At 36.6% G+C, this 27,982-nt stretch overlaps 1 protein-coding gene and 1 non-coding gene across 9 annotated transcripts; one reads left to right on the top strand and one right to left on the bottom strand.

Annotated features, from left to right (window-relative positions):
• Positions 1-136: 136 nt before the first annotated feature.
• On the top strand, positions 137-27,939 carry LOC135652595 (uncharacterized). Of its 8 annotated transcripts, none has more exons than XM_065173647.1 (16): positions 137-271; positions 360-596; positions 3,172-3,230; positions 6,819-6,863; positions 7,031-7,139; positions 7,491-7,600; positions 9,972-10,040; positions 10,164-10,904; positions 17,477-17,991; positions 18,138-18,202; positions 23,271-23,350; positions 24,675-24,779; positions 26,216-26,355; positions 26,439-26,564; positions 26,826-26,978; positions 27,303-27,939. In XM_065173647.1, the coding sequence occupies exons 2-16, from the start codon at positions 446-448 to the stop codon at positions 27,430-27,432; spliced, it is 2,598 nt and encodes an 865-aa protein (XP_065029719.1). In that variant the 5' UTR covers positions 137-271; positions 360-445; the 3' UTR covers positions 27,433-27,939. The 8 variants fall into 8 exon arrangements, with proteins under 8 accessions (XP_065029719.1, XP_065029744.1, XP_065029723.1 ...); XM_065173651.1 differs by having other exon boundaries at positions 161-265; XM_065173672.1 differs by lacking the exon at positions 6,819-6,863.
• On the bottom strand, positions 14,076-14,176 carry LOC135672710 (U6 spliceosomal RNA). Its single transcript, XR_010513067.1, has one exon. It is a non-coding gene; the product is annotated as a U6 spliceosomal RNA (small nuclear RNA).
• Positions 27,940-27,982: the final 43 nt, after the last annotated feature.

Below are 27,982 nucleotides of genomic sequence, written 5' to 3' on the forward strand. Positions count from 1 at the left end.
AGATACTATTTTCCTAATTTTGGGCAATCTTCTATGTGACGTGGCGCACATCCGAAGGGCCATAAGAGCGTAGAACACATCTTGACGTGCCACCGCGGGAGTCGTGACTTGAGAGGTTGAGTTGTCGAACACACCGGTCGTCGTCCGTGGCTGTCGTATCAAATTATTCTTTGGTCCACCGCAATGTCGAATTCCACGCCCGCAACGGGAAACCTCACGCCCGCCGCGGAGGACTGACCACATAGCTCTCCTGGCGCGGACATTCGTCTGGGTTCTCTCTCTCTCTCTCTCTCTGTCTGCCTCCCTCCGCTGCTCTCAGGGATCGATCGCAAGGTTCTTGATTCTTATTCTTCTCTTAGGAATCATCGTGAATCTTCGGCCAAAAGAGGGAACCAAGTAAAGGAGGACACGATTCGATCTCTTCCATTACTTTGTTCTCTCCCCGATGGCTGCTTTGAATCTCCGCCTTTTGGTGCTCCTTTGCTCGTGGGCAATGGCAACGGTGGGCTTCTCGGCCTGTCAAGCGCCTTCCGTCGTCTCCAGCTTCAGCCGTCCTAAGGTCTGGCTCGGCCCTTACGACTGGACGTACTTGCGAGGTATGATTCCCGTTGTTTCTTGAAAGCAGAAAAGATGAATGAAGTTGGTTGCCTCGGCCTCCCTTGTCGGTTTCGATTGCTTGATGTAAAAGATGGGATCATTGCCGACTGTCGAGAACGCTTTGGAGGAATCGGTGACTGGGGGCTTCTTGAATCAAAAGATCGGTTCTTGATGGGGTTTTGGTGGTCGGTTCTTGGACATTCTTGCGGGTTTTTGGCGGTTGGTTCTTGGACGAGAGTTTCTTTTTTCCGGAAGAGTGAATGGGTTTTGTTCGTTGGAGTTTCTTCTTCTGTCGCTCAATATATTTGTTTTGGCTTTTAAGTGGAAAATTGAAGCTCGAAAGGGGATCTTATACCAGGGAATTAGTTGGCGAATTTTATTTAATTCTCTGACGTTCTTTACCTTTTCCGAATCTCTAATCCCGCCCCAAGCCGTATAACCGGGAACGGAGTACTAGGTTTTCCGTAGTTCTTCCTAAAATCCTCTGTGGGAGAACAAAAAAGAGCCTCTTGGTGTCGATCAGCTCGATATTTTCAATTTGCTCATGCTCTTGATATGATTGAGGTCCATCGACATTTATTTACTTGCCCGAAGTATTTTATTGTCCTTAAAAGAAGATGCTCTGATCTTGTGTGCTTTTCTTTGGTTTTCTTTGTTTCTTTTTCCTCTTTCTGACAAGAAATCTTGTTTATTTTGGCTAAGTTTTGCTACTACTTTGGTGTACATAGAGAAGATTCGGATGTTCTAAAGAGTAACTTGCATCCTGTGATTCTAGCAACGACTTTAAGGGTTTGGTGAAAATTCTCACTTCAACTCACTTGTGTAGTTGGACGATGATGTGTAGCGGAATTATATATCTTATTTTGTTTATTTTTGATTCACAAATATGAAAAAACTTTGATCTGTGTCTATCTGGTTCTTCAATTGTAGCACTTACGTTAGACGTGTTGACACTTCAATTCTGGTTATGTAGTTTATATTATCAGAAACCATAGGAAATTTAGCTAGTCCATGATTTTTCTCTTTTCAACCATTTGTCTCCACTCCAGGATTTTATTTAGAAGATCTTTGCTCTGAACAGTGCATTCATGATTTGACATCAAGTACTTATTTACTTGTCTTTAGTTATAATGACATCATGGACCAAATCTTTCTTAATGACTGATGTTATCTTGAATGACTATTCTTTTTGGAACCATCAGAAAGTAAATAGGCAAAATAGTTGGCACTGAATGCTTCTTCTGAATGCATACGTAGGTGCAAGATTTTAACGCCTCATATTTAACTTTAAAAGTTAAAAGCGTCTTGCCACTTTGGTATTTTGATGGTCATTAATTTTAGTGAATTTGTAAGTGATCCAGATATTTTGGGGGATGGTAGAACATGTTCACCGGACAAGGATTAAGCACATGCCCACTTTATGTACATCTTACCATTTTAATGATGAGCCTTACCTAATGTTATGCTGAAAGCAAACTCCACTTTGAGTGCCTGAGTCCAGAATTGTAGAATCATTCATTTCAATTTGCTTAAATGATGCAGATATCTGAGGTAACCTGGTTTTACCATCACATGATGCAGATTAGTGGCTCAAATTGTGTGTGTGGATATGTAATTGCAGGGTTGGAACATTTTGAGTCCAACTTGAACTTCAGGTGTGCTGGGTTTGAGTATTCTGAGTCTAAAAGTAGTGTTCAAGTCAAGAAAGCTCAATCCAGCCTTATCTGGGAGAGGCTTGGGTTGAGATGTTGAGCAGTCCAACCCTACTTGAGCTTAAACTGATCCAGTTTGAATCAATGAATACATTCATGCATTCAGTTTGCTACTCAAACTTTTCCAACTTAATGTAAAAGTTACTCCTTTCTTCCTTTTCCTTCCTCCTTGAAGATCTCTCATTCACGTCCTATGTTAATCTTTGTTGGTTCTCCATTGCAAGACCATCAACACTTAAAAATGACTTGAGAATTTTCTTCATGTAGAATCATCCACACTTATCTTACTCTAGGCATTCCTTCGTCCCCCCCTCTTGCCTTCTTCTGCCTTGAGCATTCTCTTCCTTACCGTTTAATTAAACTAATCTATCTCTTATTTCCTTTAATGTGATTTGTCATTCATACTCAATTCCCAACAACATATTATTTTGTTGGCCTCTCTTATACTAAATATGCTATTGGATAACTGTGCTCCATGGTCCGCTTCTCCAACCAAGCCTTTTGTCAGGCTTGATCTCATGTTGTGGGGCTTTTCATTGGTTATAGATATCTCCCAGGGTTTAAGTTGACATCCAACCAAATACAAAGTCTACGAAATAAATTTAGTTATCTTTAGCCACAGCTAATGGTTGAATATTATCTTGTGTATGTATTTCTTCAGTGAGCAAGCAAGTTTTTTTTGTGGATTGCATTCAAAGATGTTGTTCGACGTCCCAGAATGTGATACAAACCTTTTCTTGTTGGCACATGTCATAGTTCATATATAAATTTACAACCATGCCTCTATATTGCAGAATCAAAACCTTTGATCCCTGTACTGCAATTGTATATATCTGAACCTTATATATATACTTCATTGCAGTTGAGCTGCCGCCTTGGTTCTCATCAATGGCCATCAATTTTGTGTCCAATGTTAACATTGTAAGTTAGTCATTTTCACTTACTTTACTGTTGTTATGCTGGTTTTAACTATTTTTCAAACTTTTGCATAGTTGTGTACCTTCATAAAACTAATTTTAAAGTTCTCAGTAGCAACACTTTCCTGATTCTTTTCATGCTGATTTCTATAATGTCACCACCTTCAAATGCATAAGCAAGTTGCAATTAGTATGAAATCAATTATAAGCTTCAAGTTTGGCTCTTGTATTTTAGCTGTTAGTACAATTTTGAGCTTTACTCTCCAGACTTCTGTTGACTGATTTTGAATAGCGCTTATGTATATGATTTGTTCCCCTTTAAGAAATTCATGGAACCATAACTAAAGATGGTTGCTCCAGGCTAAGAAGCACAGAAACAAACATGGGACATGGACACAACACGACACGACACGACACGACACGGACATGGCAACACATCATTTTTTTTTAAAAAATAGGGCACGAACAAAACGAGAGCACGTGTATTTTTAATATATATATATATATATATATATATATAATTTGATTAACATGAGTTTTATAGTATTTATACTTAAAATTTTATGAACTCAACAATTTGAACAAATAAATATCATCATACATGTTAAAATAATTAAAATAATCTAGATTTAAGTATCGAAAATAAAGGTTGAGTACATCAAATAATATTTAACAATCTCTAGATAGAATTGATATATATTTCCTTGCGACGATCTCTAGATTTCTTTTCTTGCGAAATTTATGACCCTCATGTGAGGGCCACGAAAATGTAGCATTGCACGCGAGTGTCTGGCATGTGTGTCTGTGGACCGTGTCCATGTGTCTAACATGTGTTAGACATAGACATGTCTACCAAAAGCATGTGTCCGTGCTTCCTAGGCTCCAGGAGGGTATAACATTACCGTTTCAAGAAATGGTAGAAGTTATATTCATTATTTCTTCCATCCAAAAGACAGATGTCAGCTTTTTAATCAGCCTAAAATTTATCGAGCCTTGAATACCATCAGACATTCATTTTTTTGGACCTAAGGACTTTGTGCTTATTTTTACACAATAAAACAAGAGTTATGGAATATTATTCCCATCAGACTTGATTGAGATATGACAATGCAGAATTCTCACATCAGAGGGTTGTTAGTCATGTGGAAAAACTTTCCTATATCAAAATAGCTTCTAGAAGGGTTGAACCTACCATATATCTCTCCATCTTATTTTTGCCTCTTTTTATTCTACTTCATAAAATAAGACATCCTATTTTGCAGAAAAGAATTACCAATGGAACATCTTGGCATGAGAAAAATACTTGCATTGCAGGCCAAAGTCCCCATGACGAGTGTTTAGTCTTCTGCTTTATCTGGAGCAATGTTGGAGTGTGAAATATGAATTAGCTTCAAAGTCGGTGAATTTGTATTGGGTAATGGAACTACTATGAGATTCTGGTTTGGTCATCAGATATGAGACTTTGACTATTAGATTTAGTTTTTGGTAGACAGAACTTCATATACAAATTGATTTATGGGAGCTGTGCGATGTCTTTGATCTTTTTGTTCTAGGATATACCGATGATACACTAGCCCTGGGATGAGACAAATTCATCAACTGATATATTCACCTTTTCTTGGTTGATATAACTTCAAATGCAAGTACATCGTGGGAGTCCATTTAATTGCTCACGACCACGTTTTTCCATAGATTTTTGAACTTTGTGGGCAAGTGTTGTCCATACTCTAAAATTCTATGGAATCGCCCTGGTACATGTAACCAGCACTAAAAGGTAAGATTCACTCTAAGCATGTACCAGTGAAGAAAAACTTGGAAGCTAGATGCTAAGTTTGATTCATGCAGTTGGACAGATGGAACTGAAGGCCATGTCTTAACCATAACATTGCAGAACAGGTTTGTCAGAAGTTCACATTATTCTGAGCATGAATCTTTGGGCTTGAAGAATGCTGAGATACTCTTGGCATAAATTATTTATATTTATCTTCTGAGAGATGATGGAACGTCAAGAGTTATCAAAATCAAGGTATGCATTTTCGAAAGGTACCACCCGGTACGGGCGGTTCGTATCGGTTCGACGGTATACCAGTACGCGGGCCGCTCGCTATCGGGTGGAACGTTTAAAAGCGTCCCGTATCGGACGATACAAGATAATATTGGGCGATAATGGTCGAAATTCGACCATTACCGCCCGATACAACTCGGTAACGATTGAAATCGACCATTACCGCACTATAACAGTGCTATAATGCTCCAACGGTCAAATTGACCATTGGAGCCCTTTCTCATAGACACAACCTACATGATATAGACACAGAAAGAAGTTCATCGTATTCACAGCCATCGTATTATGGAGAATCATACGGGCAACAACAATATGACGATAGTTGGTTATCCTTATTTGAGCAACAGTATGATACATAGCAGTAGATCAGTAGCGAAAGTAGAAGCTTTGACATTCACCGATATATGCCTCAAGAGATAAATATAATTCATGACGATCAGCACCACATTGATGCATCAATGACAAATGGTGTATCAATACATTATGTCATGCGATCAATTTCATGATTGAGTCCAACAAATATATCATATTGATATGCAGATATATAGGATCGAGAACCCCGATCAACCACCCATGGAGGCCTGTCGTTCGTTTTGGTGGTAGAATCAGTAATCAGGTAGATATATATATATGATTATTTAATTCATTTGAATTTTAGAGTTTATATTGTAACAAAATAGTCTAACAATTCAAATAATTTTTCTGTAGATATTTTAATATTTACATAAGGACAATCCGTAATGGACTGAAATACGAACCTTGCACAATATATTCTTCAAAACCCGAAAAAGATATGTGATACTATTCTTGCCTAATTTACATTGATTTTTTGCTAAACTTATGCTATTACTATATTTATTTCTAACTTAAAAACCCTATCCTAATTTTTTTTTATTTTCAGGTATTTTCGGAGGGTTTTACACCCAAATTAGGTGTACCGCTCGATACGCCCTGGCGTACCGCTCGGTACATGGTACCATACCATACCGAGCCAACCTTTAAACACCGGTACGGTACGGTATTGCATACCTTGATTAAAATAGTTTAGGAAATCAACTTAAAGTAAACTACCTCCAAAGAATTCCATCATGAGTTTTGGGAACAAAAGGCGATAAACAACTGTGAATTCTTTTGCTCACAAGTGAAGCCAATCCTTCATATGTTCTTGTGAACTTCTACCTTTTTCTCTTTCTGCCCTTTTATCCTTTTATGTTTCTTCTTTCTGTTTATCTATCATGACATAAGATAGTAGGCTTTGCTTACATTCACATTAAAATAACACACAACCGAAAGATTTATTACTTGAAAGGGCTCCACACTATAGGCCCACTATAAGATAGTCGAATTTGCAGGTCTATTTTTCTGCATATGTGATTTGTTAAATTCCTTTGCTAGACCATGGACACTTGCTGCCTCTTTATTAAAAGCCTAATGATCTAATCCATTGTTGAGAAGTTGGCATTTCAAACAGTGAGCGGCAGCAGTGTTATCTACAGATTTCATGATACTATTTAATATTTACATCAGAATGCATATGGAATGTTAAGGGGAAAAGGATGTAGGGCACTAAAGGTATCTGACGACATACTTTCTACAGTCTTTATTGTCTATTGTTTTATATGACATCCAGTCTTGTATGCTATACTTGAGTATGTTCTTTCAATCTTCCTGATGTGTCTGAGCATTTTGATTCATATCATGATATTTTGTTGACTAATTTATAGCCTCAAACCTTACAGGACAAGGAACAAGCAAAACAATATCCAAAGAGTAACCTTCCCTTGGTATGCTTCAGAGGTGGCAGTCCTCCTATTCCAGATGTTTCAGGCATCCATTTGGATGATTCATGTATGGTCCTAGTTAAACATCTGCGTTCACTAGTCCTACTAAAATTAGAAGGTTTTGACTAAATTATGAAATCAATTTTGAGTTTTCTCAAGTTATTGCAGTTATGTTCAATATTCTAAAGTATTACAGTAACATGTCCCAAGAAAAGACAATTTCATGCTCTTGCAAAGAGACAATTGATTGCAAGTTATTGGATCTTTTCCCTTAAGCCTGCAAGCCTTTTTGAATGATAACCATAAATGATAGGATTTTGATGTTGTCTCAGTGTGGTCTATCTTTCTGCGGGGTAGACTGAGAGCCCCTTACCTTCCCTGGAATGATTATATCTAAGAAATACATTTTATCTTGTAGTGTCAAAGTTTGTACTGTATGGATCTTTTGGAGGTGCATCCAATCTCTCTTTCATAGATCAATGCATTCCATTTCAGAAAAACCTATCAGTGACATTGACGAATGAGCTGGTAATTGTCATAACTTCACAATTTATGTAAGTAATTGCTAAGTCTTATAATTGTTATCATTCTTTGTTTATTGCTATAATTCACCTCAAAGCATTTTATTTTCAAAGATGTCCTGCCATTTCTAACATATCTACAAAACCATGTATTTCTCTTTTTTGTGTAGATTCTTTTGTAAGTTCACCATGAAATAAAAACTGGAAAGTTGAAACTGAGGTTTTTGCCTAATTTATTTCTTAGGTTAGATAAACACAATGTTGTGTCTTGTGTGTATCATATATTCAATGTCTGTTCAACTTTGATTAAATTTTAATAAACTTAGGCTAGAAACTGACTTATTGCAGTATCTGCACCTCTTGCCAACATGCTTATTAGGAACATCCTCGGTGTACTTTCTAACTCCTCCATCCAAAGGCAGAACCACACGAATCTTTGCGTTATCTGTTTTTGATCAATATACTTACTGTAAGCCCCTTTTGTAAATTATATGGGATCTTCATTCGAGATACTTAAATTATGCCTGTCCATCAAATGTGGTCCTTTTGTAAATTTTATAGTGTCTTTGTATGATATACTTCTGTATGTGTGGTTTTCTAACTTCCAAATATTGGTATTAGTAAAGCATGGTTGGCATAGTAGCATAGCATTTTTGATTGTTTGCGAGCATGTCCAAGTCCATTGATAGTTTGCCAGTTTCACAATACTTGAGACTTTTATAAATTTTACATGGACCTTTTCTGTATTACTTAAGTTTGACTAGTGATATTACTTTACTGGCAGGAAAAGTTCCATGTAACTGCCTAAAAGTTGGGATCTTGCATGCTGTTGTATGCAATGTGTTAAAAAACAGCCACTATTGCAGTTAAGCACTATGCTAATATATCATGAGACCTTAATTTGTTTCGTAATGATAGCAGCCATAAAACGACTACCTGCTTCTATCCTATATTCGGATAGTGGCTGCGCAACCCAACTTTATAATATTTTGTTTCGAGGTGCATAATTTCATGTACCGATGCTGTATCAGTCCGAGTTGGGCCGGTACTGGCACTCGGTACACTCACAAAATAAAATGGAAACTTCATGGTACCATACATGTATCAACCTATATTAGGTGGTACAGGCCCTATACCCAGCATATCAAGCAGTACAGGCCATGTACCGGACAATATAGGCCTGTATCGATTGTATCGCCTGAGTTTACCCTAGTCTGCATATTTGGTAGAACTATTGGTCCAGTAAATACTGCCCTATCATACCATAGCGGGTGGTATTTTAAACCCTATTTCGTTTTTTGTCTATCCAATCTTATTGTCTATATATTGGATAGGCTATAGTATAATAATTTTTATTGTGCTTTAGTAGATTGATCATACATCACATTAAAATATTATCATGCTTTGTTAGTGTATATTTTCTTGGACAATATGAGATTTTGATATTGCATATGTTGGAGATAATCAGGTTAAAATTTCATTTTGTAATGGTACGTAACGTCAACTTTGCATGAAATTTGTGTGGTAAACTGTGTGAACATCTTTTGTTTGGCTCTTTGTTATAGTAAGTTATTTGAATTATTTTAACACTATACAATCATGGGTTTATCTTAGTGGTCTGCTTTTGGCATGTAGTGCCCAGAACAGCACCCACTATATTCTATGAAGATTCTCTACCTGTATGTTACTGCTGTTTGCCATCTACAATGTTGGTTGCTACTCCAATTTCATCTTTCAAACAAAAACGTGTGCAAAAAATTATTCTAAATATTCATGTGAGTTGGGATGAGTATCAAACGCCAGGTAAAGAGTAATTGTTGAGACCAAACTAGAGTATTCAATTCACTGTAGATAATTAGGACTCGAGGTTATTGATTTCAATATTCCAGTGGGGAAAACACCTTATGGTGTTTGGTTGGTTTGGCTAGCCATTAGCTGTCACACATCAGTGATACTGTAGGCACTTCTCTTCGGTTCATGTCATTTAACAAAAGAAGACCTGTTCGTTTTTTTGCCTTTTAGAAAGAACAATATTTTGTTTTCTTCTAGTTTGATTACCAAATGTTTAGTGTCTGGACTAAACAATTAGACCCTAACATAATGGTTTTGATATGCCATATTTTCTTCTCTACAGGTTTTGTACCTCAGTCACATTCTGTGTAGATGTGGCTTGATATACTGATCTTAAACTTGTACATGTGAATTCAGTTCTCTCCAAGATTAAACTGTGTTTTTTGTCATGTCAATGACAATCAATAGTTACTTCTAAATTTATTGAGAAGACTTGAGAATCTGGCTGTGGTTTCTTTCATGACTTGGTCTCAGTTTACTTCTCTATAAAAAGTTGGAATGCTCTGCTAAAAGACTATGTTCTCCAGATATCTCCTGGAATATGGTACTTTGGGTTCTTCAATGGACTTGGACCTGCTCGCACACAGTCAAAAATGGTATGCTCTATAAATTATAAAATGAGTGTATTATGCACTAGGTGCATTGACAATTCAGCTTTATATTTTTATTTTATCTTATTATATAAATACTCGTTTAAAGCTATATGTGCAATGTTGCAGATTAACCGAGGAAAAGCATACATATTCAGTATCAGCATTGTCATTGAAGGATGTTCCACCATGGGTGTATGGGGCCCTTACTGTAACCAGTCAGTTAATATGATTCCTTGTTTTCAATCTTCCATAGACAAGCACTCCAGGAAACTATTAGATTTAAACATGTACAGCTGGGGAAGTTTAAACCATATGGCTCAAGCTGGAGAAGATAAGGAAGCTAATTATCATTTGTCATCCAAATGGATGACTATGAAATATAAACAAGTAGATAACAATGCTAGCATGTTTGTCACCGCCGAAAATCTCATGACATGCAACAATACAATTGAATTGTCATGTCTCAGAAATGGGGAGTTGAATATATATGCTGTGGACATAGTCTCTATAACATCCCAGTTTGTTGTTTCTCTTACTGATTTGAGGTTTAATCAAACATCTTCAACAGAAAACCTAGGAAATTTTAGTGAAATTCTACTGATGTCTTATGCTCGCTACAATGCAATGCCACTCAAGTCTTTACATGATTATTCTACGGATATAAGTAGGGCCCCTTTAATTGTCAATTCACCAAAAGTTGGACGATGGTATATTGCCTTTCAAGCTGTTAACCAGACAGAAGCAAGTGGAACAATGCAAGAAACATTTTTGAATGGAAGTCTGTGTTTTTCCTTTATGTTGCAAGTGCCTGAGTGCAGTAGTGGAAAGGCTGGGTTCAACTGTACATGGGAAGCGCATACACTTCAGGTAGGATTATGGTTACTATTTGTTTCCTTTTTCTGCTGGAATTTCTGAATAGTGCTCTAGTTTGCCACTTCACAAGTGCGAGTCTCCATCTGGATATATGAGCTACATTTTTCTTTGAGGTGCATTTGCTAATAGCCTAATAGCCATATTTAATCCAGTAAAATCATTGTTGACTGCAAGTTCACAAAGGTCTTGGAAATTGAAATATTTACTAAGAGAAGAATCATCGTCCTTAATGTTAAGGATGCTAAATTTTTGGAGAAATCAGGAAAAGGATGAAGACAATTATAAGCTTTTGTGCTCCCTATTTTATCCGCAATTTATATCTTTATTTTGTTACTATATCTTGCAACTGGGTATAGGATAGAAAAATTTGTGCAAGTTAAAAAAGAGAAAAAACATGTGGATTTACTTTATTTTCTCTGTTGATATGCGTGATAAGTTTTCTCACGCTAACTTTCTTTTGTTTGCATAAGGTAGTGGTTGACAAACTTACACCTGGCTATTTTGGGGTGGCGTAACTACTAAATGTAATACAAGGTCAAGTTGGGGACCGGTTATAAGCAACACTGAAAGGGGTGTAAGCATATGACAACTTGTTGATGATCATGGACATTAGACTTAATGAAAAGGCAACTTTCATATTAATAGATATAAGAGCCACACATAAATTTATAGCCAATCAAGAGACAAAACGATTCAAATTGAAGTTGGTAAAGAGTCCGAGCCACATGAAGGCACTCAATTTGGAACAGTGATTTAAAAAGCGCTAGGCGCCAAGGTCCAAAAACGCTCGAGGCGCTAGGCGCTCGCCCGAGCGAAACGAGGCGCTAAAATATAAAAATATATAATATAATTAATAAATATAATTATTTAAATAAAAATATGATAATTAAGAAAATCTTGTAAAATTACAATATTACATTAACAAAAAGTCTCAATTAAAAACAATAACAATAATTTCAAATAAATAAAAATTAATAGTATTAAAATCAAAATAATATATTATTAATCTAATAAATAAAAATATTGTTACTAGTATACGGTTAGTAGTATAATATTAATATACTGTTAATAGTATATGAAGTGAGAAGAGTGTGAGTAAGAGGAAGATCGAGGCTGCTGACTAAGAGCAGTGGCAGCGGGAGTAACGAGCGACGACAGTGGTTGCGGTAGCAACGAGCAGCGGGAGCGGCGAGCGACGATAGTGGCAGCGACAGCGGTAGTAGCGAGAAGCAGCAGCAGGAGCGGGAGCGGGAGCGGCGAGCGACGACAGTGGCAGCGGTAGCAGTGAGCAGCGGGAGCGACGAGCGGCGACAGTAGCAGCGAGCAGCGATAGTGGCAGCGACAGTAGCAGCGACAGCGGTAGCAGCTACAGCGAGAGCGGGAGCAGCGAGAGGAAGGTTAATATCGGTGCTTTAGTTGGTTCGATTGAACCAACTAAAGCGCCAGAGATCGAACCAGACCTAAAACGCTGGTTCGGTCGCCTGGTTTAACTTGGGCGCTCGCCCGAAGCGCCCGTCGCTTGGGCACGGGCGAGTGCCCAGGCGGTGCCTCTTTGAAGCGCGCTACTTGGAAATGAAGCGAGGTGCTCGAGCCTCGCCTCGCCTCGCTTGAGCGCCTATTGAAATCACTGATTTAGAGGTAGACCCTATTTCCAGATTGGCAAAGGGAGTTGGCATGTAGATCGAAGATTGGAGTGGGAGCACTAACTTTATGGCGCTTCCCTTGGACAATTTATAGGTTGTTCTTGGGATGGAGTTTTTACATGAGGCAAAAGCAGTACCCATACCATTCCTGAATTCTTTTGGATTGTGATTCCATGCGTAGTGCCACTTTCAAAAAGAGCTTCGAAGGACCTTATAACTATCTCATAACAATGCAATTAGAGTTAAATGACCTTAATATGAAGCAAAGGTTCATCAAAACCGATACTCTTGCAGAATATGCTGGTGTACCAATAACTCAGTCGCTAAAGCCCTTTTCATGAGGATGATGTAAGGTGGAATGAAAGTTCAAACTAAGTGAAGGAATCAAAGATTCAATTGACCATCCACATTTGACATTATTTCTAGACCGAGAATCTTCGGTCTACTGGATGCTAAATTGTTCCGGTGCTTATCTTTTGTCAAAAGTATATTGGTGCTTTCGATGTATAAGACCGAGCTTACGAATGCTAAGTAAACGGTTAAAAAAAAATAGAGAATTAGAGTTGGTACCTGGAACAAGTGGATGGTTGTGGCCACATGAAAAAGTTACCGTTTGATTAATAGAAGATTAGATAGAAAATGCTTACTAAGTCACATCCGAGAAATGCTTCGTTGGTAACATGATGTGCAGAAGCAGTTGATCAATAGAGGCAAGCATTATGATGATCTCGAGTCCAGAGGGACTTAACTAACCAAAAAGAATTCAATTGAGAAAGTGTCAGACTGAAGGCCATGAACATCAAAGGATGCGACATAGTATAAGGATGCGATATGGTATTACAACAATAAGTCTTTTGAGCATTGACCAAACTTGTGTTTTGGTATCACAACAATAGGTCTTCCGAGCATTGACTAAACTTATGCTCTTGAGAAGAGAGCATAGTTGTGGCCATAAATGCGGTGTGGCTGATCCCAAATGCATGACTAAAACTACAAGGGCGAAATCAAGCTTTGGTTAGAGTAATACTTATTGTAACACTATGATTTAGTCCCACATCGGAGGTGGGCTAAGACTAAGATTGACTTCTAATGGTCTAATGGGTGTCTTCTTGTTAATTTTAGCTTAAGTGTTTTGAGCTAGTGGTTCAAGCTCAACAAAGTTAACAGGTTGATTATCCCATCAAGCTAGGTTGTGACAATTGGTATTAGAGGTGACCTAGTATTGGGGCATGGTGAGGGACTCGAGTAGGAAAGGGTTACCTATGGACAAGGTCAAAGGACACATTGTTGTGGAGCCACCATTGGGATATGTCTTAAATGCACTAAGCTTGACGTGGACATCAAGTCCTTAAGTAGGGGAGACTATAACACCTTGGTTTAGTCCATGTCAGAAATAAGTTAAGATTAAGATTGATTTCTAATGGTTCGATGGGTGTCATACTGTTAACTTCAACTTAAGTATTTTGGACTAGTGTTTCAAGTTCAACGAAGCTAATAGGTTAGTTATCCGTCGGGTTGTGACAGAAATTTGGAGCATTTCTTGATTTGTGCATGCCATCCTTGCGCAAGGGCCATACTAATCTTCTCTTTGTCGTTTTAATTTTATCGGATGTCTTCGAAGATGCTTAAGCTGAAGTTAACAAAAATATACTCATCAAATCTTTATAAATCGATCTTATTCTTAGCCCACTTCCAATGTGGGGCTAAAACAAGATGTTATAACCCCCCACTTAAGGACTTGTTGTCATTGTCATCAAGGCCTAACATAACCTAGAATCAAACCTTAGTATGGTGCATGTGAGACTTAGCCTAGTGTTGGCTCCATACTATGACATGCCCTTTGGCCCTATCCATAGGTAGTCCTTTCCTACTCGCCTCTCACTACTCTAATATTAGGTCGGCTTTGATATCAATTATTATAGTCTGCCTTGATGGGATAACTGGCTTGTTAACTTCGTTGACTATTAACTATTGTCTCAAAATGCTTAAGCTGAAGTTATCAGTAGTACAACCATCAAGCTCTTATAAGTCGATCTTAGTCTTGACCCACTTCTGATGTGAGACTAAATCGGGGTGTTACACTTCTAGTACAACAGAAATGCAATGGCAAAGAGTGGGTAAAGTTAAGTAACTAGCTTGGAGCACAATGTGAGGAATTTGGTGAAGCCAATCGAATTAAGCCAATATTTCTCACCTATGCAATGGAGCTCTACATCAATTGGAAGTCTCTTCAAAGTGCTTAAAAGTCAATAACCATCAACTCCTCACCTCTGGTTATTCGGCTATGTTGAAGTTAGTATGTTCGTGCACTATCCACACATCAAGTTACCTAAAAAAATAGGGATAGTGCAGATGTACTTGGAGGAGATGAAGGATCTAAAGATGCGAGGGGTAAACTTCATGCGAGAAGGCTACAGATTCTTCAAGTTTTATGATATGGTATTGGTGCAGCTCCAACCAGCAACTTTCAAGCTCTTGCAAGGTGACACTTCAAAGGGGTTTAAATGCAAAGGCCAAACCTCTTCTCTTGTCAAACAATCAATCTAGAGGATTCAACATGAAGTGTTCCAACTCAGCCAACCACCCTAGCTAAACCAACCCAGTGACAAGTTGCAACAAAGTAAACATATCGAATTTGACATCTCAACAGTAAAAGCTGAGAAGCATGTTACAGTGGAAGATGATCGAGTTGTGGCGTTCGTGAAGGCTTCGACGAGGGCGTCGAAGGAATAAACAAGGGAGAATGTCATGGAGTGATGTAGTCAAGGTGTTCGACGCATGTACATGATGCTTTTATGTCATCGTTGAGTGTTGCTTTTTGGTGTTTTCGGGTATTTTCTTGTAGGAAGATTGCACAGGGCACGAAGTATAGTAAGCAAGACCACTCATCCACGAAGCTGTCAATTGAATCTTCTTTTTGGAGATCATTTTATGACTTTGACTTCTTGAATACTATCTGTCCCATTTTCCTTTCATGGAAGTGTTTTTGTTTTTCTGTTTTTGTGTTGTAAAAGTTAGAAATGTTTATGGCTATGTGACATTGCATATTGGGAAAATAGCCGTAACAGTCCTGTTTTCGTATGCCATGGTTTGATTTTTAATGGGTGGCCTTCGACATGAATAATCCATATAGGGTTTGGGTTCGATGATCCATCAACTCGAAACCACCTTACGGATGAAAGTTTTGATGGAGGAGAGAACTATTGCAAAAAGGCCAAGTGTAAAAACGAAAAGAAAACAGTCTCTATTGCTTGTAAAACTAAAATGCTAACTACAAGACTTAAAACAATGGAATTAAAAGCATGATAGAAAGTTCATGGGTGCGTGAAAACGCAGGTTGTCTTTGGATAGCACGTCGGTGCTCTCGACAGGTTGTGGTTGCAGTCGGTTCTCGATCTCCTCCTCTCTTCACTGCTGGAACCTCCTCTAGAGGTTTGAACAATAGGTAGTAGGTGTTGAAGACTTCTTGCAACAGCTAGACAAAGTTTTGGGGCAGAGCTTTAGGCTGTTGGAATGTGAGAAAGAAGGCTGCAACTGGAAGAAGTTGGCTATAGCGGCACAGAATTCTTCCCTCTCTTCTCCTCGCTGCTCTGAGGCTGCAAAACTAGGGCTGGCTGGCTCTTTGCTAAAGGCTTCCTTGGTTCGTTTTTGATGGGGATGCACCCCTTGTTTTATAGGGTGAGGGGTGCCCTAAGTCCTTAAGGTTTAAGGACTTTCCTTGTGGGGTGCAACAATTAGGATTCTCTTTTTCAGGGTCTTGTGGGGTGCAACACCTAGAATTCCCTTGTAGGGCTGCCGCACCCTTCTTGCTTGGTGGCTGCCCTAATCCAAGTCCTATTAGGACTTGGATTGTGGTGAGAGGGCTGCTGTTTCTTAGGCTTGGGCTTTGCTTGTCCAAACAGGGCTGAATAGTATTGAGATTGTCCCTGATCAATGAAATGTTAGCTGTCTCAACATCCTAGAACCTTGGGTAGCACCAGGCTGGATGGGACCTTGGTTATATGTCTAAGGATGGTGCAACATTTTTAGTGTGTCCACTTTTTGTTCAATGAAAGTATTAAGTGAACATTGAGCCCCCTCGTGTGTGACCATTACTGTTTGGTTTGTTTGCAGGAACCTTTTGTGCCTAATAAGTTAGCTGTTTTGTGTTGCTTGCAATCCTGGTTAACTTGTCCTTTTCGTGTGCGATGACATGTTATTGTAGGGTTTTCTGTGTGAAGGTCCTTTGTGGATTGCACGCTTTAGGCAATTTTTAGCTAAGGACAGGACAAGGCTGGATGGTATGGCAGTATATACTATAAATTATGCAAGTCTCTTAAAATCAAGGGGATAAAGAGGAGTTCCTTTTGTAGACTATTCTTATGACTTGAACCATAATCACAGAGCTATCTCTCTATTGTACCAGAACTCATCCACGGTTATCTACTCCCTTATAACATTTATATTCTTATATGTGGCACTGTGCTGAAATTTAAGTTTATGATATTATGGAATTAAGCAAGTGCACAATTGCTTATATCATGTATCTTGTTTTTATTTTTTGGTTTGTTCTATGTGCAAAGCTTATTTTGCCATATCTGTCGATAATTTGTCTGATCTGTCTGGTTGGAGTTCATTTTCATTAGTGCAAAGGATATTATCATTTTTTATGTTGTATCATGCTTAAAGTGGTTTGTACGAATTTACTGTAATTACATAATCCGGTTGAATTCGTTTTGTCTAATATGACTGTTTTATTTCTTGTGGTAATACTATATGACATCTAATTATATATGCTAGAGATGTTAAAACTTGCTTCAACATTATAAACATCAAGTAATAGCTGGAAAGACATATATGGCAAACTTTTCTGGTTTATTGTTTTTAAGCCTGGTAAATTTCGTTATAAAGCTTCATGAACCTTCTGAAAATGTCTTCCTGCAGAGAGCTTCCAAAAATTCAGCCGTTCCTTTTGCATCTTATTATCTCCCAGTTAGTGAACTTGGGTCCACAGATGCTGGTTTCTCTTTGGATAATCTTTTGAGCAATTCTTCTGTTGAGCAAACTGCATGGACTTATTTCTTTTTCGATATCCCTACTGGTGCAGCAGGAGCTAATATGCATGTTCGATTATCTTCAGATACAAAGTTAAATTATGGAGTATACACAAAATTCAGTGGTTTACTAACCATGGATAATTGGGATTACTTTGCAAATAGCACAAGCAGAAGCAATGATTCCATGTTTTTGGCATCAGACGATTCAAGCGGAAAAAACATAGATTTTTATGTTTTGTCTGCTAGAGAAGGAACTTGGTGCATTGGATTAGAGCATCCTTTGAACGCTAATAACAAATATCAGACTACCATGTCCATTTGGCTTGAGGGATGCCCCAATCACTGTAGTCATCATGGGGCATGTCGCAATTCTATCGATGAAAGCGGGTTGACATTCTACAGGTTATTCCATTTGTTTCACAAAATTTGTTATACTTGAATTCACCATCAATTTTTACGTTTTCTTGATTTCGTCTAAGTTCTTAGAATTTATTATGATTCCACTGTAGTCTTATTTCTCATAGTTAGTGTTCTTTTTCTCCTTCCAGCTATTGTGCATGTGATCGTGACCATGGAGGTTTTGATTGCAGCAATGAACTTGTTACACATAAAGGTAATCTTGCTTTATATCAATTATTCTGAAATCCATACGAACCTTTAGCTGGGTCATGAGTGACCTTTTAAGTGCAGGTCAACCAATAAAAAGAATTAAGGAATGCCAAATGATCACAAAAAATGGAAAAGTAGGAGAGAAATGATCTATGTACTTGGAAGGGGAGAGGTGGAAGGATGGCCTTGGAGAGAAAAGGTGAGGTATGGTGCGGGAAGTGGAGGGGATTAGAGAGGGAATGGAATTAAAGGGAAAGGAGAGTTTAGAGATTGTTTTTAGGCTTAACATTTAGGAGGATTTAATGCACGATGCTTGACACCTAGAAGCAACAACGAGAAAAGGAAGTGATAGATGCCCTTTATTGTTTCTTTGAGCTGGTCAAACTGGCAAATAAAGTGGACTGTTTAGATAAGTGGCTTTTGCCTAGATTTCTAGGCTTAGGATGAGCAAAATGATAGTTAACGGACTATGTTGGTGAACATAAGAGAATATAATTTTTCTCATTCATTAATCTTTTTTGTATACAACTAAGGAAATTGATTTTGTACAATATTTTATTTTAATTCCTTTTCTATAATATGGGCTTCTCTCCATTATGGAATTAATAGAGCATCCTATATGTTTTTTGGAATTTCTAAACTGGACAAATGAGTTGTAAAAGCGTTAAAGGTTGGAGATAATCTATGACAGGACACATATTTAGAAATTATTTATATATCGTATAAGATCTAATTCCTTTTCTAATGACAATGAGAAGTTGAGAACATCAAGATCTGAGTAAGGAATAAAGTTACCTGTGTCTATGTCTGGATCTGTTATCTTCAGACTCTTAGTAGTACTCAGGAGGGTGAACATTGACTTTTTCTAGATTTCACTGTCTTGAATACACATGAAGCTCAAGTGCAATTATAGTGCTATCTCCCCTAGAACTAGACTATCCAATAACATGTTGTGGCATTGGAGATTTGGGTTGTGGTGTTGGAGATTTGGATTCAGGAGTATCAATAGGACTATTTAGTTGTTGGCTAGGTAGGTCTGGTAGAGTGAAAGTATGAGATGAATCTGACAAGGAAATAGTGATTGCTAGAGATAGTTCTAAAAAACAATTTTCTTAGGTAGAATTCTTTCCTTGAAGATGAATTTGCTGGAAATATGTTTGATTTTTAAAGAATGTGACATCCATAGTGACATTTTTTTTTATATAGCATCATAACATTTGTAACCCTTTTAAGTCGAGGATTAGCCAATGAACACACACTTTAATGCATGAGATTCAAGTTAAATAGTTTCACGTGATGGTTATGATTCTTATGAATATGGACAAAAGCAATGCACCCAAATACCTTTGATGGAAGAGAGTTAAACAATTTCACATGTGGATAAATGGAGGATAAACGATCAAGAGATGTTTGAAAATTAAATATTCTGATAGGCATTTGATTAATCAAATATGAAACAGTAAAAATGATATATCTCTAAAGATATTTAGGAACATAAGTGGTAAATAAAAGAGAGTGTGCTACTTTAAGTAGGTGTCTATGTTTTCGTTCTGCAATACCATTTTGTTAGGGGCTATCAACACATGAAGATTGGTCAATTATTCTATACTCTAACAAGTAGGAACTGAGAATGACACTAAAGTATTCTCTACCATTGTAAGTTCTAAAAACTTGTATTTTTTGCTTGGAATTGATTTTGGATCATGGTATGAAAGTTCTTGAAAGTTTTTTCAGCATTGGATTTGTCTTTTAAGAGGTAAACCCAATATACTCTTGTATGGTTATCAATAAATGTTATAAACAACTTGATTCCAGACAGATTTGTCACTTTAAAAAGACCCCAAATGTCACTATGTATAAGACTAAATGGTTTGGATTCTTTGTAAGGCCGAAAAGGAAAAATAGTGAGATGGTGTTTAGCAAATCGACAAATTTCACATTGAAATCGAGAACTATTATTGTTTTCGAACAATGAAGGTAAAACTTTTGCAAATAAGGAAAGCTTGGGTGACCTAGTCTCTAGTGCCATAACATTATTTTATTACTAGTAGGAGTGTTAATATTTATTGTCAACTAAGCATGTCTAGTCCAAGTAGCGTCCTCTTCAAGATAATAAAGTCCTTCACTCTCTTTAGCACTGTCAATCGTCTTCCTCAAATATAGTCTTGAAATTTATAGTGAGAAGGAAAGAATTTAGCAACACAATGCAAATCCTTTGTGAGTTTGCTAATGGATAATAAGTTACAAGACAAATTAGGAACATGAAGCATATAATTTAATACAAAGGAATCTGAAATTGCAATTGTGCCTTTTCCTGCTACAGAAGAAAGTAATCCATCAATAACTTTTATTTTAGAGTTTCCAGGACAAGGTGTGTAGGAGAAAAACAAGTGTGAAGGGCTAGTCATATGGCCTATTGCACCTGTATCTATGATCCAAAGAGCCCTAAGACCAAAAGAAGCAGATAAAGCTGTGAAACAATTACCTTTCTTGGCCAAAGAGCAAGATAATGAAGGAGAAGGATTAGGATTTTGGGACTGGTTCAGAAACTTAAATAGTTGATCAATTTGTTCCTTGCTGAACAAAGGCTTTTTGGGTCGTTTAGAGGTGGTGGCAGATTGATTGTGTACTTGAAGTCCTTGGCTATTAGCCTTATTTAGAACTTGATTGTTCTTCCAATTTGCTGGTTTTCCATATATCTTTCAGCAAGCTTCTCTTCTGTGTCTTGGTTCATTGTAAAAATTACACCATACTTTCCCTTTATCATCTTCTTTCCTTTGATTACATTTCACAACATTAGCAGAAGAATTAATTTCAACCATCATAATAAGTGCATAATTTTCTACAACCATGGATGAAATGAAAGATTCCATCATGACTTAGTCTTCTACTTTCCTTCTAACTTTGGAGAATATAGCTTGGAGAGATGGCAATGAATCTTTCCCCAATATCCATCCATGAACTTCATCTAGTTCTTTGTTTAAACTTTGTTTAAGCTCTCTGATCTCGTTTGTAATCTTAAATACTTGAGCTGAATTTCTTATATCTGAATATGTCTTGAGTGACCACAACATCCCATAACTCTTTTGCTGTTGGTAAAAACATATATGTTTGACCAATTTCTGGTTCCATATAGTTTATCAACCATGATATGATCATGGAATTTTTAGAATCCCATACTTCGAACTTGGGATCATTCTCTACAAGTGCCGTTGTTGATCCAGTCAAATATCCGATCTTTCCTCTTCCTCGAATATACAACTTTACGGACTAAGACCAATGAAGAAAGTTTTGTCCGTTGAGTTTATGCATTGTAATCAGTAAGGATGGATTGCCACCTAAGCTGTTTGTTAAAGATAGAAGCCTTGGTTTTGTCTTCTCTCCTTCGGACATAGTAGCGTAGGTTCCTCACAAACAAACAAGGAAGAAGAAGTAGTTGGGGCTGATATGGAGAGTGGCAGAATAGAGGAAAAGACTTTCACCAAGTAAGGCTAAAAGAAAGATGAAAAAATGATTCCTATAGGAATCAATCTCTGATACCATAAATACAAGAGAATATAATTTTTCTCATTCATTAATCTTTTCTGTATATAAAAGAAGACATATATAGGTTGATTACAACCTGTACAACTAAGAAAATTGATTATGTATAATATTTGATTCTAATTAATTTTCTATAATATAGGCTGATTTGATACTGATTGAGTGGCCCAATATAGGGGTTAGATTTCCTTACTTATGGGATTATAAAATTCCTTAAATATGGGATTCAGAATCTCTTAATCATGAGATTTTCTCTAATTGGTTTAAGGGATTGATCAGGTTTTGGATCACGGCAATTTGTTACATCATGTTAAGTTCATGTTGAAGCATTTCCTTACCCATGCAGCAGTCACGTGAAATTATACTTGTTGAATTTCTTTTTTGTTTTTCATTTCTATTTATCAAATTATTTTACAAAGATTCCATTAATGTTCATGCAGATTCCATCAACTATGCATGTGGCTGGAAAAATTTTCATGGCTCATTCATAATGTTGAAATGTCTATATTTTTCATCTTGTTGCCATGCCTAAAAAAATGTCCATATTTTTTGTATGAACTTATTGTTTACTTTTTCTTGTATGAATATGATTGTTCTTGATTTTGATAAACGAGTCATATTTCTTTGCTGAATTTGAAGTTTCTGGGTTCTCTAAGTTGTCAAATTTATACCCATGTTCCTTGCTTTTTTTTTTCTTCCCTTTTGAGTGGTATCTCACTACATTCTAAAGATACGAGAACACTAATCCGGTTGACAAATGAACTTTATCTAAATGAACTTGTTATTTGGAAGACCTCCATATAGCTAGCTGCCTCATCTTTTTGGGAATAGTTTTACTAGTCCCATTATGTCCTCTTATTGATTCAGAATATTGTTATTGATTAAGTTACATGTTTTTTCAGCATGGAACTCGTCTCTCATAAATTAGACTTTCATGGTTAATTCTTTTCAGTTGCTAAGATTTCCCTTGATATACTTCTCATGTTGCATTTTTCAGGTAATATGGTTTATTGATATATAACATTTTCGAGAAAGCTATATATTCATAATAACCACAGAAGTGTTAGAAGTCCAACACATTTCTAAAGACGAAAAAAGACAACTACTTGATTTATGGTTATATTTTGATGCAAGAAGTAGTTTTGTACTCTTAACAACAAGGTCCAATTGCTAAGCAAAACTATTTACCATTTTCTATGTACCACACAGATTATATTGAAGGCAAATGTTGCCTGGTTTGGTCAATTTGTTCTTTTTGTAATTCATTTTCTAATTAAAATTTAAGCAAAAGTAATGATACACATACATTGCTTGATTCACTATTATTATTGAGTAATGTCAGTAATATAATGATTACATTGTCCACTCATTTTATCTGGAACAGAATTATAAAATATTTCTGTTATGTTCATGGTTGATGTGATAATATCTTTCCTCCTTGTATATATTGTAAATGATATCACTTGCCATTTTTTGGTTGCTTATGATGTTATAAAGTCTCTGTTCGATATATATTTATTTATTTTCAGGACATATTTGGCAGTTGATCTTTCTTGTTGCATCAAATGCAGCAGCTATATTACCTGCATTCTGGGCACTTCGACAAAAAGTATGCTCTATCATCATAAATCATAATTTCTTTATCATTTTAAAAGTTGATTTGTGCTCATTGCTATATCAGAATTGCCACATAATAGTTTAATTTTTTTTACTTGACTGAGAATTTTACAAGATTGTCCTGGAGATGAGATTCTTTTTTTGTTTTCTAAATACAATCTCTCAATCATCTAAGAATTCTAAATTCACTGATATCTGGTTCAAAGTACTAGATGCATTGTATCATGTTAGAAAATACTAGATACATTCAATTAGTACGTAGTATGACTATTTTTCATGATAATTATAGTAGCCTAGCTGATGCAGTTTTGGACATGTCTTCCATAAATTTGCTCTGATATCTACTTCATGTTGTCCTTAAGTTTCCAGGTAAGATTCAACTTAAGTGTCTTAAAAAATGACTTAATGTTGCTTGCTAATGTTGACAAAATTTGTCCTTGCTAAGCTTGACCTAGGCTTGATTCCATGGTTTTGCTGCCTTCTCTCTCAGTACGAATCATCTGCATTTGAACACTGCTTTTACATTTTCCCCCTGCTGTTATACACTGATTGTGTTGCTCCAGTCACAATACAGTTTCAAGTTACTCTACCTACCACCAGTTCCTCACTCATCTTTAGGTTTATCCATTATCGACGATGTGTCTTCTCAAAGAAAACCCCTGTTAACCTAAATTGAATGCAGAGAAATGTGTAAGAACAATAATTGAATTTCAATAGCATCTGACAAGATAGTATGCTAAGTTGACCTTAACCTGTCTGCAAACATGCTAACATTAATTTAAGGATAAATGGATCTATCCCAGGATGTTTGCATCTGCTTATAATATAGGCAATATGGCTGTCTCTGGAAAATTAAGATTTTAGGACATCTTTCAATATTAAGAATTCAGTCATGGATACAACTAGAAACACATTGAATGATTTTTCGCTGGAATTATATCTAAATGCTATTTTATAATGACAATCCTACCAAAATAATACTATAAATCCTGATTCAATAATAATTTTACGTAAATGAAAAAATTGTTAATTAACTTTCAAATTCTCTCCGTTAGTCTAAACCCATGTAATGATCGTTAAAATTCATTTGTAACTTCTGTTTGCTGAACCTAGGAATGCATGGTGCTTAAAATGTATTTAATTGGTGCTTTTTCTTTGTAAAGTTAATGATGACGAGACATTGCTCACACCAATTTATTAGGACATAATTATAAGAATATCTTGTTGGCGTTCGATTGTGGATGTTCTTCTTTACTAGTTTTGCTTGAAGCAGATAGCTTAGAATTTTATGTTAACCATGTAGCTGTTCAAATCAGGCATTTGCTGAATGGGTGCTCTTCACTTCTAGTGGAATTTCAAGCGGTTTGTATCATGCATGTGATCGAGGCACATGGTGTGTACTGTCTTTCCATGTATTACAGGTTAGATTCTTTCTTTGTCCACCTGTACATCAGTCTTTATAGTGGAAATATTTCCTCTTTGAACCACTATTTGTATTAGAAACTTTGTCCTAGTCTGATATTGTTAAAGGGGAACTGAGCTGAACTTATTTTGAGTTTGATGGCAATATCATCAGATTTATAATGCTGCCCTGCAATCCCTAGTCAGAAGCAGATGGTATAGAATGGTTTTGTTAACTTCTATTGCTTCTGAAGCTGGATGATTAACTGATCCATTTATCAATATGACTGGTTGCTTTAGCAAAGGTGGTGCCATAAAAAAGTTTGCTGATCTTTGAGAATAATAGTATTTAGGTGCAAAAATTGCACATCATAATGGAACAAATCTAAAGTCAAATTGTTATCATTTTATTTCATTTTTTATCATAGTGTTGAAATCAATTAAGCATCATGATGCTTTCCAAGTCACCCATTTGTTTCCTTCAGAAAATGGTGGGTTGCTAGTGTGAAGAAAGGGAGGATCACATGCAAGTACAACCCTTTCTCAAATAGTAGTAACAATGTACTACTAGCCCAAAATCGAACCAAATAAAAGAAGAAGAAACCAAGATGGAAAAGAAAAAAATTATTGAACTTCTAAAAAGGAAAAACATTTAGAGATCTTGAACGACTCTTAGACTTTAGTGCTATTGGCTTGAATACTTGAGGCTTTGACTGATTTACACATGTAGATACCACCTATTTATAGATGCAAAATGCAAGAGTTCCTAATATCTATAACTCTATCTAATCTTATTTAAAAGATAAGACATCAATTTGAAATCTTTCAAAATATATTTTAACATTTTAAACTAAGAATTCTTTATCCCTAAAACTCTATCTAATCTTATTTAAAAGGTAAAATATTAATTTGTGATCTTCAAAAATATACTTTAACTGTTTAACAGCTAGATCCCTTTTTTAATTTTATTATAGAAAGTGAATTTTCACCTTTGCTTGCACTGAGAATGTTGCTTCTCTTACACTCTCTTCAATTTATTCTATTTAAACTTGCATAAGCATTGGTTTTACCTTTTTCAATCGAATTTCCTATGAAAGTTGCAATTGTCTGACTAATTCTACAACCAAAATTGGTTCTATCCCGAAGGAATGTTACCTGATTTCCAGAGTCAGCTCAATATAAAACCATCCGAATATTGTGAAATTTTCGGGCAAAAGGGTATTTGATCTCTCATGCGAACAAAGAAACAAAGCATATCTATGTACAGCTACAAAAAATTGAGAATCTAAAGGTGGCTGTTACAAAGATAAAAGACTTAGTCATGCAAAGCACAGAGATTTTAGAGCCAATAACTGTTACAGATTTGTTTGTGGTTCTTGTTGCTAGTGACTTGGTTTAGAATATTGGCATTGTGAAAAATATCTGCTCATGTGGATTGGTCTATCTCTTATTATAGTTTCTCGACTTCTGGCTTTCTTTCATGGCTGTGGTGAGCACTTTCATTTACATGGCGACCATTGATGAGGCTTCAAAGAGGGCAATTCACACTAGCATATCAATTCTCACTGCTCTGTTGGCTGTAACGGGTGCAACCAGGTATTTGTGTTGAACAAGTGATTTGTTCCTCAAATTTTACACTATAGTGAGGTTATTATGCATGGATGTTGTTTTATTGTCAGGTCAGCAAATATTGCTATAGTTGTAGCAATAGGGACTGCTGGTCTTCTCTTGGGATGGTTTTTGGAGTTCTCAGTACACAGAGCCATTCACTGTCCATTGAGATTCGACTTAAATATGCCTGAAAGGTATACTTTCACAATCTTTTCTGTGAATAATGCATTTAGCACTATATTTGCAAATTCTTTCTGCATGAGTTGGTTATCAGTAGCACATTGTCTATGATAGGTTTAATACAATTAACATTGTTTCCACCATTGTCCTTGATGGATTTCCCTTCACTCTGAAGGCTGTGAATATGGAACTTTATAGTATTATCGCAATTTCTAATTAGCATCTCAGCAGTCATCAATTAGATGCTTTTTGGCCTCATTTTGGCATTGTAACAGATGGCAAAATTTGAGAAGTTGGCTCCAGAATCTCATCAGAACACTCCAGAAAAGATTTCATTGGCTATACTTACTCTTGGGCTTCTTCACATTAGCTTTGGCAGCAGCATGCCGGACACTAGAAGCCAATGAGAGCTACTGGATTTGGCACAGGTATGTGATATGTTCATTACTCGAATGTATAGTTATCACAATCTAGTGAATCATGTTGCACTGGCAGTACTTGTGCCAGGGACATTGTGAAAATATGTTTCTGCTACCAGATCATATTTGTGCATCTACTTTATTCTGAGCTAGTGTCTCTGATCTGCATCTACAAGTAGCCTTCATACAAGAATTTTTACCAACCAAAATGAGGCTTATTTATATGTTGGGAAGATTTATTAGTCCATTATATGAAGGCATTTCTACTGACATTGTGCTAATGACTAAACTATCAAGATGCTTCTTACTTGAGATTTTTCATTCAATTGGCAGCTTCTGGCACATTACCATATACACTTCTTCCTTCTTCTTCCTTTACTCGATGCGGACAAATGAAAGCAATGAGCAACAAGAGCCTGCCTATGAGCTAACACGGCAGGACTCCTTGCCAAGAACCGAGTAAACACAGTTTCGAGGCTCAATGTGGCCAAGGAAGTTACAGTGTGGTAGACACTTTTGCCAACTCTATCTTCACCCAAGCAAAGGATCATTTATACTACTGCAGATTGGATTTCCCTTTTGCAAGCATTTAGTAGTTCACCGAAGGCTGATTGCACCGAAGATTGCTTACCTCCGAGATTTTATTGTGATAGACTTTCTTGGTCTTTCATCTCCCTATGGGCATCATACTTTTATTTTTCCTATTCTTTTGGGAAAAAGAAATACAGAAGCAGATAGCAACTGTAAATTGCTAATTCTGTTGGTAAAAATTATAAACAGAACTAATTGTGTTAATATTTTATGGTCAGCATGATATCCCTGTATCATAATTATCTAAATAAGTTTGATGTATAGCCCAGAATTTGATAGCGGAACTACTTCCAATAAATTGTCGTGGATCTTACTGGTTAGAGAAGAATATTTTAGTCAGCTGTGAATAGTAAAGCAATTATGGAGCTATTTTGAGGTATCCTCTTTTTCTGTACTCTGTTTCTGACTGTTCATGCGTTGGA

This window comes from Musa acuminata, chromosome BXJ1-4 (genome assembly GCF_036884655.1).
Source record: "Musa acuminata AAA Group cultivar baxijiao chromosome BXJ1-4, Cavendish_Baxijiao_AAA, whole genome shotgun sequence".
Taxonomy (NCBI): Eukaryota; Viridiplantae; Streptophyta; class Magnoliopsida; order Zingiberales; family Musaceae; genus Musa; species Musa acuminata.

Excerpts from the sequence above, each read along its gene's own strand:
- LOC135652595 (XM_065173647.1), top strand. The coding sequence starts at position 446 with ATGGCTGCTTTGAATCTCCGCCTTTTGGTGCTCCTTTGCTCGTGGGCA. Across the intron at positions 7,140-7,490 it reads CATCCATTTGGATGATTCAT|TGTCAAAGTTTGTACTGTAT; the intron begins GTATGGTCCTAG and ends TTTATCTTGTAG. Across the intron at positions 17,992-18,137 it reads AGCGGGTTGACATTCTACAG|CTATTGTGCATGTGATCGTG; the intron begins GTTATTCCATTT and ends TTCTCCTTCCAG.